The 17,160-nt window shown below is 39.6% G+C and overlaps 1 protein-coding gene across 2 annotated transcripts in view; it reads right to left on the reverse strand.

Annotated features, from left to right (window-relative positions):
- Positions 1-16,333, reverse strand: part of ATP9A (ATPase phospholipid transporting 9A (putative)) — a 102,532-nt gene extending 86,199 nt beyond the window's left edge. Inside the window, exon 1 of one of the 2 annotated variants that reach the window (XM_081946371.1) lies at positions 16,107-16,333. In XM_081946371.1, the coding sequence (XP_081802497.1) occupies positions 16,107-16,174 (68 nt within the window). In that variant the 5' untranslated portion in view covers positions 16,175-16,333. The remainder of the gene's footprint in view (positions 1-16,106) is intronic. The other variant, XM_081946370.1, reaches the window with a different exon arrangement.
- Between the last annotated feature and the right edge of the window lie 827 nt (positions 16,334-17,160).

Here is a 17,160-nt window from a genome sequence, read left to right on the forward strand (position 1 = left end):
CACTGCTGGCTCATATTTAAATGGTTGTCCACTAGGACTCCAAGATCCCTTTCACAGTTACTACTACTGAGTATGGTATCACCTATACTGTACCTGTGCATTCCGTTTTTGTTGCCTAAATGTAGAACCTTACTCTTTTCACCATTGAATTTCATTTTATTAGATAGTGCCCAATGTTCAAGTTTGTCAAGATCCTTCTGTATCTTAAGCCTATCTTCTGGAGTGTTGGCTATTCCTGCCAGCTTGGTATCATCTGCAAATTTGATGAGTTCCCCATTTATTCCCTCATCCAAATCATTGATGAAGATGTTGAAGAGTACTGGGCCTAAAACAGAGCCTTGGGGTACTCCACTGCATACTTCCCTCCATGTAGATGCAGTTCCATTGAGAACTACACGTTGAGTGCGGTTGGTCAGCCAGTTACCAATCCATCTGGTGGTGATGCTGTCTAACCCACATTCTTCTACTTTATCTAGTAGTAGGTTATGGTCTACCTTATCAAAAGCCTTACTGAAGTCCAAGTAAACTATATCAACGGCATTCCTCTGGTCCACTAATTTTGTCACATTATCAAAGAATGCAATAAGATTAGTCTGGCATGATCTGTTTTTGACAAATCCATGTTGGCTTTTGGCTATTACTTTGTTTGCTTCTAGGTGTTCGCAAATTCGTTGCTTGATTATTTTTTCCAGAATCTTTCCTGGTATTGAGGTTAGGCTGATAGGTCTGTAGTTTCCTGGATCTAATTTTTTCCCTTTTTTGAAGATGGGAACCACATCAGCTCTTTTCCAGTCCTCTGGTAGTTCCCCGGTGTTCCAGGATCTCTGAAAGATATAATTCAGTGGTTCTGAGATCTCGTCTGCTAGTTCCTTCAGAACTCTGGGGTGTAATCCATCCGGTCCTGGTGATTTGAACTCATCTAGGGTAGACAGGTGCTCACTTACCATTTTCTTCCCTATTTCAATTTGTGTTCCTAATTTTGTGGTGCTGCTTTTGATAGGTTGGACTGTTTTATCCCTTTGTGTAAAGACAGATGCAAAACATGAGTTAAATAGTTCTGCTTTCTCCCTGTTGCTTGTCACCTTCTTGCCACTTTCTCCTAGCAATGGACCAATTGTTTCCTTAACTTTTTTCTTGTTTTTAACATGTTGGAAGAAGCTTTTTTTGTTAATTTTTACTTTTGTGGCAAGCCTTTCTTCATTGTGAGCCTTAGCTTTCCTCACTTCATCTTTACAGGCTCGGGCTATTTGCTGATATTCTGCCTTAGTTATGTCCCCCTCCTTCCACTTTTTATACTTACTTTTTTTGTCTTTCAGTTTGTCAGATAGTTGTTTATGCAGCCATGCTGGTTTCTTTTGGGAGCTGTTGTTTTTCTTCTTCATTGGTATTGTGTTAGACTGGGCTTTTCTAATCTCATTTTTCAAAATTTCCCAAGCTTCTTGAGTTGTTTTCCCCTCGAGGATTCTCATCCATGGAATTTTTCCCAAGCTCTCTCTAAGTTTATTGAAATTAGCTTTCTTAAAGTCCAAGACTCTAGTTTGACTTTGTTCTACTACTTGTGTTTGGATAATGTTGAATTCCAATATTGCATGGTCACTTGCCCCCAGGGTTCCTATGGCTTCAACACCTTCTATCATTTCCTCTCTGTTAGTGAGAATTAAGTCCAGTATGGCTGATCCCCTTGTTTCCTTCTCTACTTTTTGGAAAACAAAGTTGTCTGCTAGGTTTGTTAGGAACCTGTTGGATCTTCCACTTGGTGCAGAGTTTGTTTCCCAGTTGATGTCAGGGTAGTTAAAATCTCCCATTACTATTGTGGTGTGCTTCCTACATACCTTAGTTAGCTGACTAGCAAAAAGTTCATCTTCTTCCTCTGCTTGGTTGGGTGGCCTGTAGTATAGACCTATGGCAATGTCATTTCCCCCACAACCTTTAATATTGACCCAAATGCATTCAAGATAGTTCTCATTATTGTTGTGCTCTATTTCTGTAGAGACATAGTTATTTCTTATATATAGTGCAACTCCACCTCCTCTTTTATTTGGTCTATTTCTTTTAAATAATTTAAATCCTTCTAGCTGTATGTTCCATTTGTCAGTTTCATCCCACCAAGTTTCTGTAATGGCAATAATATCATATCTGCCCTCTTTTACTTGAATTTCTAATTCTCCCTGTTTATTCCTCATACTCTGTGCATTGGTATATAGACATTTGAGTCCATTTTGATTGACCTTGTGTTTACTGTCTACATAACCTGTATTATGCCTGACTGCCCCTATTTTCTTGCCACTTGTGTGATTCATGCACATGGTATGACAATCACTATTACATGCTTGGTTTTGCTTGACAGCAGGAGTGATAATCTTACCCACACACACATCTATGTTACATGCATTTATAACCCTATGAATTTTAGTTTGCTGGGGACAGAGATGTTCTGTATCTATTAATTCTCTGTCCCCGCTCTTCAGTTTAAATGTTTATCAAGAAAATCTGTGAATTTAATGCCAAGTAACTCAGTTCCTTTCTTGGATGGGTGCAACCCATCTCTTTTGTACAGTTTTTCATTGGACCAGCTACAGGCTTCATGACTAATAAAACCAAAGCCTTCCCTTTTACACCACTCCTTTAGCCAAACATTAAACTCTGCTACACGCTGGCCCTTCCCTTTTTGTTCCTTATATACAGGTAAAACCTCTGAAAAGATAAGCCTACAACCTATACTATTAAGTTCATACCCCAAGTTCTGGAAATCATTCTGCACAGAAAGTACATCTTTCTGGGATAGATCATTAGTGCCAAGATGTATAATAGCATCAACGTCACAGTCCTTACTTGCATTCTTGACTATCTTAAGAATACGCCTCTTGTCTCTGCTGGCAGTAGCACCTGGCAGACACCTGACCTCTTTTAAAACCTCCTTATCCTCGCCTAAATTAACATCTCTTACGATTGAATCACCAACCAGAAATAATAATAAAATAATAATAATAATAATAATAATAATAATAATAATAATAATAATATATAGATAGATAAAGGCAGGATATAAATAAATAAATAAACAAACTTCAAAATGACATGTGTAATTTGCATCATTTGCATGATGATGTCATGATATTAAAATACCATCACGGCATGTACCAGACACTTATGTCTTTCTACTTTTCTCTTGTAGCAATTACTTTTTTTAGGTGGGTATGAGAAACCTGTCACCACGGTACCTTACATATAAGAAAGTCTCCACCACATCTTGCCCAAGATTGGCAGCTCTACTAACTCTGGATTGAAAAATATTAACTCAGTATCATAGAAGAAACAAGGATTTCAAATACTTAAAAGGCTATCATATAGTTGATTTTGTGTTTTTACTTTTTACCCTTGCTTCTTGTTCTTCCAGAAAACATTTGCTGTTAGACAAATTGAACATTACAAAAAAGGAGGTAGCTTTCTTTTAGCTTTCAAATGAGCTTAGCATTCTTAAAAAACAGCAGTGTGTTAATAATGTATTTTAAATATTGATATGCCAGGCTTCAAAACTTATAATGCAGCTTGCAACTGCTGAAAATACACAAAAAAGTACTTCCCCTTAGACCAAAAAGATGTCTCATCTTGATTCAAACAATACATCTAAGGCTATTTGCCATTACTGTTATCTGCCTTGAAGATTTTAGGAAATGCCAGTAAACAACAGCCTTCTAAGAAACTAGCTGCCATTGTCACCTACTGCCAACAAGTTATCTTTCACTAGCCTGCTATGTCTGTTATAAGAGCTTTAACACAAAGAAATTAGAGATAACAGGTTTTTCCTGTTAGCTTTATTATGTTTATTATGTTTCAAAGAAACAATAAAATACAAAGTAACATAAAGGGGGAAAGGGAGAGAGGATAAAAGCGAAAAGTTAAAAAGTAACACACCTAAACACAAAAACATGATAAAACATATATAAAAAGTGACCTGTGACTATTTTCAGTGCAGAGAAAATTATAAAACCTCTAAGTTTAATAATATCAACATCTAAAAACTTTTAAAATATTAATAACTAGTGAATTTGAAAACACAATATTCAAATATTCTCAATCAGTGTAATCTAACATACTGTATAAAAAAACCCTATAACTAAATAAATCATAGCCATATATTTGACATTCCACAATCTTTATCTAGTCAAATCGGATCTAATCCTCAAATCCCAAAATCAAAACTTCATTTTTTTCCTTATCCCGTAGAAAATCTAACAATGGTCCCAAAGCTGCAAGAAATTGCAATATTCTAATTGCAAGTATTAATAGATTTAAACCAGCTGTTGAATGTAGTTTTGTTTAAATCAGACAAAATGGAGAAAATGATTGAAAATTATACCGAAATGGTAAAAAAAAAAAAAAAGCAAGTCAAGTCCATATCTTGATGGAATGTTTACTAAGATGGAAAATTTTAAGATGTGCATATGCTGACAGAAAGAGAGATGATATATCAGGGTAATTACATTTGTTGAAAGAAGTGAAAATGGCTGTGTATAAGAGTATGCTTCAGTCCACTTTGTTATATGGAAGTGAGGGTTGGGAATGTAAGAAAAAAAAACATAAGAGTTGAATGAAAGTGAGAATTAACACGTTATTAAATAAGAGATAGGATTTAGCAAGAAAAAATGGGTGTTAAATTAATGTGAATACGTAAGTGAGTGAATATTATAAAAGAACACTCTCAAGATGGATTGGTAAAATAAAAAACCCTGTATGAAAAAGCAGTGAATTGGTGCAGAGGAAGGAGAAGATTAAGAAAGTTGTGGCTATATGAAGATGATGACGTTCTCAAAAAGAAGTAAGAAATTTGAACAAAAAGCAGATATTTAAAATTTGTATATGAACATGGGTCAAGGACTGGTTACAAGAAATAGAGAGTTATATAATGGCATTGGCTATAATTTCTTCTCTTTTACTTATCCCATGCCTTCCTTATTTCACACTTTAGTTTGTGTGTGTGTGTGTTAGTTTGTTTATTATAGTTATTCCTTTTTTACACTCAGTACAACTTTGGATATTCTGAAAGGAAACAGTGTGATGCGTGTACAGTAGACCTACAAAAGTTTCACAGGTTTGAAATGGATTGTATTCAGTAGCCTGAATTGCCAAATTACTCAATTTTGAAAAAAGAATTCTGGAGGGGAAAGCAGACCTTTAGGCTACTGAACTAGAGGAAATTCAACCCTTTGCTCAGTCAAAGCTGAAATCAAGATAAAGCTTCCACCACGGTTTCTCTGTCCATCCTCAGTTTTAAAAAGGCAAGCTCATCACTTTTCTAGACAAGAACCTTTCTGCTAGGAAGCTTTTCTTAACTCTCAATCATCAGGGAATATAATGGCTTTTTTTAGGGAATATAGGGGTCGGGGTAGGGCACGTATCATGTGTCTCTCTCTGAGCTGATCATTGCACTGATGAAATATGACTGGCTAGACCCGGCTCTGGCATAAGGGAGCTTATCATGGATCCTTCTTAGGTTGCATACAAAATCTGGCCAATTTGCACACACACACACACTTGACTTTTTCATTCAATCTGCCAGATTGGATTGTTTGCTTTACTTCTAGTAAAGTTACCAGGTTCCTTTTACAGAGTCGTGGGGTTTTTTTCTCCCATACTTTTCATATATATTCCATCTCTGAATAAAAAAAAAGATGCAATTTTGCACAGAGGGTGCTGAAATTATTTTTGCAATTAAAAATGCATTCAGGACAGAAACAGAATAAAGTAAAGCGTTATCAACTCCGAAGTGAAATGGACATTAGTCAGAATGCGTTGTGCCTCAGTTAGGATGAGCATTTCCTGAGCAGCAGCATCTCACATACTGTGCAGAATGTGCAGTATGAACAATTCATACTTTTTCGTTAACCACCCTAAAAGCCTTAGCAAAGTGCCAACCAAAATGCGCAGAAAGGCTCTAGTGTCATGCAATCTATAATGATACAAACATTGCAATAATCTAAGCAGGAGATCAATAATTTTACATAACAGCAACTAGGTCAGAGGTTTCCAAAAAGATACAGAAAACGGGAGTAACGTCCACATCATGGTAACATTCATCCCTGCAGTTCCTAATATTCTCTCAAGCACGGAGGATAAAACGGGACTGGTATCACCTCGCAGAACAATGGTTATATGATGGAGAATTATTTCCCAATGCTACTCTTTGAAACAGAATAACTGAATAACTGAGTTGAGAGGGACCTTGGAGGTCTTTTGGTCCAATCCCCTGCTCAAGCAGCATATCAATTCTATACCATTCCAGACAAGTGGCTGTCCAGTCTGTTCTTAAAACCCTTCACCATTGTAGCCCCAACTTCTGAAGGCAAGCTGTTCTACTGGCTCATTGTTCTTACAGTCAGAACATTTCACCTTCGCTCTAGATTGCTTCTCTCTTTGTTCACTTTCCATCCATTGCTTGATGTCTTCTGGCGCTTTGGAAAATAGGGTAACCCCCCTCTTCTCTGTGGCAACCTCTCAAATATTGGAACAGTGCTATCATGTCACCTCTATTTCTTTTCATTAGACTAGTGAACTGTTCTTCATATGTTTTAGGATCAGAACCATTCTCCTGGCCCCCAATCCCCTAAATTGGTCTGGGAGGACACTGTTGAAGATACTTTTCATAATGTCAAGGTAAACAATCATTTGTAACAACCTTACAAAAATAAGGAACAGATAGAGACTGTATCCCTTCCCAAAAGCTAATCATATTTAAACTTTTATGTAAGTGGGAGAACTAATTTCTGACCTAAGAAATTTGAACTGTGATTCATAAATAGAGCTTGGATTTAATAAACAGCAATCACTGGAGGTTTTTTTTCACAAGGACCTCTTACGTTTCTATAATAAAATGACCTTATCCACCTTTCCTGCTGGATTCTGTGTCTGTTTAATTTGTTCCAGTCTAGTGTAACCAAGAGATAACTAACAGGTGCCATGGTTGATAGCATCAAAACCTGTTGAGCGATCAAGGAACATGAGCAGGGACGTGTTACCTCTACTATGCCCTGTCAACAGAGCTTCTTCCATCATGGTAGAGGGTGCCATCTCCAGTTAAACTGCCATCATTCTCAATTAGCCTGATGGAGAATGATAAATAATCCTACCTTATATATAGGAATGAAGACATGAGATGAAAGACATGAAAAATATAGGCAGTAACAGTTAAGACAAATTAAGAGACATCTCAATGCTGGGATAGGAGAAGACAAAACAACCCTGCCTGAGCCTCTTTGATATAAAAGAGGGCAGGGAGAATCTCTAGCAGGCTTTCAATATTTTGTTATATCCTACAATAATAAAGTACCATTCCTGGAACCCATGCATTCTCCATTGGACTACCTCAAAGGGCAGACACTACCATCTCCATCAACGTATCTTTCCCGGATAATTAGAAACCAAAAGGGAGCTCTTTGCAGAGACACTATTTGTGTAACACTTCCTTTAGCTAAAGTAAATTTTCCATAAGAAACTACCATCAACATGAACCTAATTCTTAGGGGCTACAAAAAAAAAAGTATCACCTTCCCAAAGCCATGTTTTCTTTGAAGCCTCACAAAATTAAATTAAATTAACTCCATAATAAGCTTCAAGGTTGTAGGTGAAACATGCTAAATGGATTTCATCCAAGATGTTCAAACATTTCACTCAGCTTCATGAAAAATCTTAAATTTTTAACACAAATTCTGCACAAGACCTCATGTATCATAGCTGGGAGAAAAGCGCTCAGCAAAGGACTCCATCAGTCTACAAAGGGAAGTAAATTATATACAATCACCCTAAACATGTACAAATTAATGCAATTCCTTACTCTCACATAATCCTAATTTTATTCAACCAGTACTAAGGCACACCTGTTTGGCTTAGTAACATTTACATGTATATCTCTAAGAAATGAAAATTTCTATCCAAGAGTCAGGAGACTCCCTACTCCTGTTTCATTTATTCTGGATGAAGCTTTCAGTCAAATTGTATTGAGCTTTTTAAGGTTCTCTGCAAGTCCTTTTTAAGAGTCCTGTTCATTTCATTTTGTAAATAAATCAAAGACTGAAGAAAGATAAGGAATTATTATTCCACAGGTTTCCCTAACCATTCCTGAAAATTCTACATTGAACAAATATTATTATAGGAATATCTTGACAAAGAAGGTTGTCCCCCACCCGAAAGATTACTGAAAATGTTCCCTCTTTGCTTTGTTTTAATAAGAAATAGATGTTTCAAAATAGAGTATTTTGAAAACAGTAGCCCATATTTCTATTATTTTTCCCAGTTCTTGGTGTTCCAGTGATTAGGATTATTTCCTAATCATTCAAATATAAAATCGTTAGGATGCAAAATTATTTTACAATGTAAATCAAACTAGGAAACTGAAAATAAAATATCAGAAAGCAAGAGTGAAGCATGACAATATTGCTGTCAGTACTACATGGACATGTCCATAATATCATTAAGAGTTGGACTTGATTTAACAAAAACTTTCTTTTAATCAGAAATTCATCTGAAATTGAGGATAACTGCAGCGTAGGTCTATTCTACTGAGTCCCACTGAGATTAAGACTTTTTAAAGTGTATCCAAGGATTACACCCACAGATTGCATCTTTAATCAATCACATATGGCAGTTAGTCAATGAAGATGTTGATTAATCAATTAAGAGCGTAATCTCATAGATTTAAAGGCAGAAGCAAATCTTTGGGCTCAATGAGAGTTCCTTGACAGGCAGAGCCAGGACTGGAATTCACAATGTATCATTTGCACATTGTGTTTATAAAGTATGAGAAAATTATGTATTTAAATATTCATATCTTGATTTTTGAGGGGAAATGCCTTCCTATTCCAATTTATATAGTTACTTCCAACATTTTCACATTGCCTATAAACAATAAATGGCACTATTTTTCTGTTTTTGGCTAAGATCAAGTATAGTATTGATAGACAATGATGGCATCTATAAAAGAAACAATAAAACTACAGAATTTATTTAAAGATATTAAATGAACTTATCATTAAAACTTACAAGTAAAGTAAAATAATCAGGACATCTTCAAGGATGTAAATCAGTACACCAAAGCACCAAACATTACATTACATATTATATTAAAACCACAACACTGAAAACAGTTAAAAGGCATTGAATTATGCCTAAAAATTAGCAAAACATGTTTCATCACTGAAAAGCTCTTGCTTTTAGTAACTATCAAAGATGATCTTGAAGTCTAGGCAGGAAAGAATCCTTCAAGTAATCTGACCTCAACCCCTTTAAGACTTTAAATACCATCATTTTGAGTTGGGTCAGACTAATCTCATTTTCCTACTGGGGACTAGTGAGGGTTCAGTGCTGTCTTCTGAAACAGCCCCGTATCTCATGTATAAGATGATATAAGGCAGCCTGGAATATCTTACATCCTACAACACAAATGGTGCTAAATATCTATAACACCATCAAACATCCACATCTGCCTAGCTCAGGTCCTTGGGAGGAACTCATAGGCAGACAAAACTACCAAATCCAGACTGAAAATTTGGCTGACTATGACAAACCATATAAAAAAAGGTTACCATAAATAGGACAATTAGCATATCAACCTGAACTGATACTATCAAAACATGATAAGTAATGCTAGCGTGACTGCTGATAATTTTTTTAAAAATGAAAATGATATAGTTTCCTGGTCTTTCTCAGTTCTAAAAATGACAAGGATTTAGCTATTTATAATAAAGTAGCTGATAACCCAGCATTGTCCGAGTATTTATTTATAGGGGGAAAATATCCGGACCAAACGTAATTTCTAATGTTGGATTTTCTCCCTTACCAGAGGGAGCCCCCTTGTGGAGTACTGTGAAGCCATTACCATGGCAACTCCATTGTATAGTAGAAGCCATCTTATGGCAGTACAGTAGAAGCCATTTGAAGGCACAACAGGCTGTATCATAACACACGCACACACACACACCCAAGGGGTGTTAGAGGTGTCTTACCTCCACAGTATTTGTTTCCAGACAATTGTGTACCAAATTTGGTTGAAATTGCTCAAGCCATTCTAGAGTTATGCTGGAACACACACACACACACACACACACACACACACACACACACACACACAAACACCGAGCCATTTATACATATATAAAGATGAATATATTAGAAACACATTAGGTGATCCAGACTCAGGCCAACCTTTTAGACTGGATCAATATTTTTGAGATTGCTTGATAGAGCAAGGAAGAGGAATGATCAAGCCATAACTGGGAATTTGGAATTATATATTTATGGGTCATAGACACTACAGGTATTGCCTTTTAAGAAGCCTTTCCTATTCTTCAAACACAAGTGGAGGTGCCTTCTCTAAAGGATATAGCCCCTTTGTAATTTAAAAAGCCTTTAATTTTTTTTTACTAAGTCTTAGAAATAATAACTGGCTTGGTTGCCTACTTTGAAGACTTTCAGTTCACCAAAATGATATCAAAGTAACAGTGCTTACCAATCAGATGTTTTCATCTCTACTGGAAATAAAGTGGAATAATGAAAAGTTAAGCTGGTCCTCTGAAATTCAACTAGCTAATACAAAAAAAAAAAACCCTCCAAAGGTCAGGAAGATAGACAGTTGAGAAAATAATAATAATACTACATTAATGTAGTAAAACAGTTCTATGCTCTCAACAGCTCTTGATGGTTACAGGAAAGATCACTTCCGTAACCCAGCTAGAACAACCAGACTCTCCAGCCTGTAACTAACAGAGTGTTGGAGCTAAGGTTACATCAATATAATTACTGCAAGCATTACTCACAAGGCAAGGTACACAACTGAGTTAGTGAAAACACCAGTGGATGTTGTATAATCCTCAGAAAGACAACTGCAGCAATGGAGTGCTAATTGGCCTACACATTTCACAATCATGAGGTTTGCTTTTCATGTCAACAGAAGAGGTAGGTTTCAGCAGGTTCTGACCAGTTCTGGACAACTGGTAGCGGAAATTTTGAGTAGTTCGGAGAACCAGTAAATACCACCTCTGATGGGCCCTGCCCCCATCTATTTTCTGCCTCCCGAGTTCCAGCTGATCGGGAGGAAATGGGGATTTTGCAGTAACCTTCCCCTGGAGTGGGGAGGGAATGGAGATTTTACAATATCTTTCCCCTACCATACCCACCAAGCCATGCCCACCAAGTCACACCACACCACGCCACACTTACCAAGCCATGTCCACAGAACCACTAGTAAAAATGTTTGAATCCTACCAATGGTCAACAGAATCACCAGATTAATCCATGTCACTCAGCTATGTTATTTTCTAATGCTGGTATTATCATACCCCTAACCAAATATCCATCCTTATGATCAGCTACTAGCTGTAATATGTTTACTACTCTTCAATGTGCTCTTTAGTCTTTTAGATATTCAGGAAACTGCAGTGCGTGCTACTGAAATGGTTTATGAGTCAGCCTTTGAAGGAAAACCCAAGAAACTTCGCATCTTGGAACAAAGGACAAGATGGCATCAACTCCCATTCATCCTATGAATGAGTTCTTCTCCCTTAGATGATCATTTCAATTCGGACTACTCCACAGCATATGTGAGAAAGAGATGCTTCTACAAGTAGAAGTGGGGGACAGGGAGACAGGGGATTCTACACGGCATATAGAACTTAGTTTTCCAGTAGAACTGGAATATTGTGGTCAGACAAGAAAATAAAGAAATGGATCATCAAACAACAGTAACAGCAATAGCACTTAGACTTATATACTGCTTTACAATGCTTTACAGCCCTCTCTAATCGGTTTACAGATTCAGCATATTGCCCCCAACAATTTGAGTCCTCATTTTACCCATCTCAGAAGGATGAAAGGTTAGGTAAACCTTGAGCCTGAGTTTAGGAATGACTAGGCCTAAATTATGCTATTCTAGACAATTACATAAGATCTAACTCTGTGGAGAAGATTCTGATGCTAGGAAGGTAGAAAGCGAAGAGGATGACAGCAAACAAAAGAGATGGACTTAGTTACAGTAGTGAGGAGTTCACTGTTGGAAGGACCAGGTTAGTGACAGAGCATGATGAACAAAATATATCTAGTGGTTGCCAAGAGTCAAAACTGACCTAATGGCACATAATCAATATTATTTCCCACCCTTGTAATTTTCAGATGTGTAAACTTCACTTCCCAGAATTCCCCAGTTGGTATAGCCAATCATAGAATTCTGGGAATTGAAAAACTACTGAAATAAAGCAAAAAAGCTCAGGGCAACTTAGGGATATTAACCAAGAGGAGGTAGCAATTGTTCCCTCCATATTACTTGTTGTTTGAAATGTTACCTCACTTAACTTGATGATCAATACCATCTGTGATCTGATCTGCTAGCCATTTTAATATAAGGAATGGATGATCCTCTAGGCATTGCTAATACAGCTCAGATCACTCCTGATCATTGGCTATCAGAACTGAAGAAAGAAGAATGGGAGTCCGACCACTACCAGATGTAGTGGTATTTCTTACCTCTTTTCGATCAAAGCAGCTATACTATTTATATACGTATGCATACATTGCAGGGGTGGGTTTCAGTCAGCATTACTGCTGGTTCGCTTGTGCATGCGGCTCATGCATGTGCGCACGCTGGATGTGCACTGTGCATGCATGCGCAGTTCAATGGAAATTATTCTGTGTATGCGCAGAACTAAAAAAATATATATGGCGGTGTTGGCGACCAGGGAACCTGTTTGGGAATGGAGCCAGCCTGGGTCACTGTGACCCAGGCCAGCATACCACTACTGGTTCAGCCAAACCAGGCTGAACAAGGTAGTAATCCACCTCTGATACATTGTCCATGTACAGTATCTATGTAGCAAATGACTCTTCTGTTTCTGAATGGAGAGGGTAATCATTTCTCCCACAATTGTTCTTTAAACTAAATTACATATTTTTTTGTATTGGTCACCCTACATTTCTCACCCTCATTTCAATAATGGTTATTTGAAGTTGGGCAGGGGTAGGTTTTAATAATATATAAAGCTTATCCATGCCTCTCCAAAACCTCATAAAACCAGAATGCATTAATTTCTAATTGTACAATGCTTTGAACTTTATTTTAAGCAGGTGTTCCAGAGCACAAGCACAAATGAAGCAGCCATATCTTTTCCCATTTCTACCTCATTTATACATACTGGCAACAGGAAATGCCAAACTACTTTTGTAAGCCAGCCAAGAAAAACACAGAGAGATGATAAAATACTCACTATCAGTTGAGCTTGAATTTGAAAGGGGCCTTACCTTTTGCACAGATTTGCCCTTTGCTTTTTGGATCGAATCTTGTTGCTGACTTTTTTGTGCAATAACTGAATGGATTAGAACTTTCATCTCATAAACGTTCATTTCATAAATCAAAGTAAATAGTGCATTTATGTAACACAGTCCTATATATTTGAACATATATGACGCACCTGTTTACTGTGAATGATTTATAACCCTTGCATCCTAGACATAAATTGTTTCAACTCCTACCCTCAAACCGACACTATAGAGCACTGCACACCAAGACAACTGGACACAACATTTTTTCCCGAATGCCATCACTCTGCTAAACAAATAATTCCCTCAACAATGTTAAACTATTCACTAAGGCTGCATTACTATTAATATTCTCATTGTTCCTATCACCCATCTCCTCCCACTTATGACTCACTGTAACTTTGTTGTTTGTATCCTTACGATTTATATTGATATTGTTTCCTGATTGCTTATTTTTACCCTGTGACTATCATTAACCTTATGATTCTTGACAAATGTATCTGGTCTTTTTACCGTGTTTTCCCAGAGTCTTATTTTCTTTTGACCCCTGAAATAAGCACTTGGCCTTATTTTCAGGGAGGTCTTATTATTTTTGAGATGCAGGAGGCGGCGACCATAGTCACCTTATGACTGCTGCTGTGTTGCAATATTTTTGAGGGAGGGCTTATTTTAGCCCATGTGCTCAAAAGCCAGATTGGGCTTATTATGCAGAAAGGTCTTATTTTCAGGAGAACAGGGTATGTACACTGAGAGCATGTGTACCAAAGACAAATTCCTTGTGCATCCAATCACACTTGGTCAATAAATAATTCTATTCTATTCCATTCCATTCCATTCTATATCTTTTACTTCCATACAAGAAGTCATTACTTGGTTTTAAGTACTTCCTTCCCCCAAAGCAGAATAATTAATGAATGAAACAGACATTTTTATGCACATGAAACCTGGTGTTCTAACGTTTATAGATTGCATTTGTAGGCGTCATTCAACAGTCTTCTGTTTTACATTTCACCCTCCATGTCTCTCTTTTCCTCACGATGCAAATATGGGCTTATAAAATGTGCCTGACAACAAATGGTACACATTGACTTAGAAACAAAAGAGGCCTCTCCTAGGAAGTATAAATTATTCTTGAAGCCCAACGCTATGATGACTTGACTGCTACACAAAGAAATCGACTAGGAAAGGAATATGCTATTTCATTTGACAGCTTCCAAAGGAATTTTAAAGGCAGAAAATATCCAGTAGCCCAGGTTAGAAAAAACAACTCTAGGTCAGGTGTTCCAGATGGACAGGTATAATGTTATACAATAAACCTTGCAGAAATCAGCCATTAAGGAAGTCATTTCTGGGAGGTGGGGAAAAAGCATTTTAATTGCTAAGATGGAACAAGTTTAGTCTAATGCGGATACCTCTGGCAGGATTATTCCAGAAGATGCAGTAGACCAGGGGTCTGCAACCTGTGTCTCTGGAGCCGCATGTGGCTCTTTCATTCCTCTGCTGCGGCTCCCTGTCGCTCAAAACATGCGTCACAACTGCCAATGCGCGAGGTTTTCGACCCATTTTTTTTTCCGGAGTTCAACATGTTTCACGCAGAAATAAAATTTTGTTTTCTCTGTAGCAGTTTATTGATTTCATAAATGCAACACACTATAGCTTTTTTTTTATACATAGCATAAAGGTAAAATAATAATAATAATAATAATAATAATAATAATAATAATAATAATAATAATAATAATAATAATAATAATAATATATGCAATGCTATCTTCATTTTAGATGTCAAAAATGGTTTGTGGCTCCCGGTGTTTTCTTTTCTGGGGGAGACAGGTCCAAATGGCTCTTTGAGTGTTTTAGGCTGCGACCCCTGCATTCGACTTATGCCAAAGAGCACCAGACCAAAGTTTACATGCTGAGCTGCCTAATAATGAAAAGGGGTTGAGCCACTTCCAAATTCATAGTTGGGGTAGGTCCCTATTGTTTCCTCCTGGTTGTAGAGACACTATCTACAAAGAGATACTTCCTTCCTTTTTTTCCGCCCCCCTTCCCAGCTTGGCACCAGATAAGAGCCACTGCCGGCTAGAGCCGCCTATTTCTCTCCCTTCCCTTCCTCATCCAGGTTCTTGAGACTGGAATGGCAGTCTCTCTCTGCCTGGGCGTGCCACCTATAAATGGCGTCAGAATCAACCTGTCAGTTCCTGCTGTCCAACCTTCCCTCCCGCCGCCCGTTCCGGCCCAGGTTCCTCACCACCCTTCCCCCCCCCCCCCCCGGTTTATTTCTCCTGCTAAGCCGACTGGGCTCTTCCCAACGCGAAGGAAATACGGCGGTTACTGAGGCGGTATCGAAACGGGTGTTTACAACGGGGGGGGGGGGAGGTGGGGAAAACGATCCGCGGAACCCGGCTCGGGCGAGGGGAAGGCGGCAGAAGGAAGGCGCTGCCCGGTATACAGCATTTAGGGAATCGGCTACGGAAAGACCCTCCTCCTTCGCTATCAGAGGGTTTTGGTCGGCTCGGAAGCTCGGGAGACGCCGTTTCTGCAGGGCTGGCCCAGACCCAGCGGCATTTCCCCGGAAAGCAACCCCCAAGAAGTAGCAGCACCGGGTAGGGCGGGCGAATGAAGAAGCCGATAGGGGCCCGGGAACCAAAAGCCGGGGCGGCGCGCCCTGCAGTCGCGGCTGAGGCTCGCTGCCTCGGCGGCGGGCAAGGCGAAGCTTGAATGGGGAAGGGGAGGCCGAGCCTTCGCGCCGCCGAGACCCTCGGACGTCGCAGGAGGAGGAGGAGGAGGTCGGGCGCCGAACTTACCCGCCGCGGTGCTTGTTGTCCATCCGCTTCTTCTGCCTGACCGGCTGCAAGGGGATGTTATCGGTCATGACGGCGGCAGCCGGACCGAGGAGCGCCGGCGGGGGAGGAGCGCGGAGCAGGTTCGGCTCGTCGCCAGCTTTCGCCTCGCCCGGCCCACACCCAGCCTCTCCGCGCGGGGAGGAGAGCGCGCCGCTGCCTGCCGAACCAGGGCGGGCTGGGGGCTGGGCGGCGGCGGCGGCGGCGTCGCGCAGGTAACGCGGACTCTCACGCCGGCTCGTGCCGTCCCCTCCCCTTCCCCCCCCCCGGAGCCCACCGAGCCGGGTGTGGGAAGTGGGCGAGGGCCGTTTTTTGGATGGTGCCTTTTCCTTATTCCTCGCCGAGGGGGGGGCTGCGTTTCTTGGCGGTTTTATTCCCTCCCTCGTCGCAGTATCTTCCCGCCACTCTGCTCTTCAGGCTTGTGGCGGCTCTGGCCCAGGAATTTAGACTGTGGACTCGGAAGACACCGTTCCTCCTTGCTAAATCCTTCTCTCGCCGGCCTTTCCGTGCGCTTCCTGGCGCTTTCAGAGGAGACGTTGCTTCTCTTCGCTAACCTACCCTCTCTCCCCGGCTCTCCCCGGCTCCTCCTTAGGATACATTCAGATCATCCGTGGGGAAAGCTTAATATACAGCCCAATATTTTTGGTTTGAACGATTCCTTTCCCACGCACTCATTTTTTGTCTGTTTGTCTGCAACCCCAAACGATGCATTTTGAGGGCTAGATCATAGCATTGCGATAACCTTGCTGAGGGAGGAAAGCTATGGCAAATCTAGACAGCATACTAAAAAGCAGAGAGATCACATTGCCAACAAAAGTGCGTATAGTCAAGGCCATGGTTTTCCCAGTTGCAATGTATGGCTGTGAAAGTTGGACCAGAAGAAAGGCTGAGCGCCAAAGAATTGAGGCCTCTGAACTATGGTGCTGGAGAAGACTCACTGGAGTCCCTTGGACTGCAAGGTGATCAAACCAGTCAGTCCTAGAGGAGATCAACCCTGACTGCTCTTTAGAAGGCCAGA

This window comes from Natrix helvetica, assembly GCF_964273705.1.
Source record: "Natrix helvetica genome assembly, chromosome: 3".
Classification (NCBI taxonomy): domain Eukaryota; kingdom Metazoa; phylum Chordata; class Lepidosauria; order Squamata; family Natricidae; genus Natrix; species Natrix helvetica.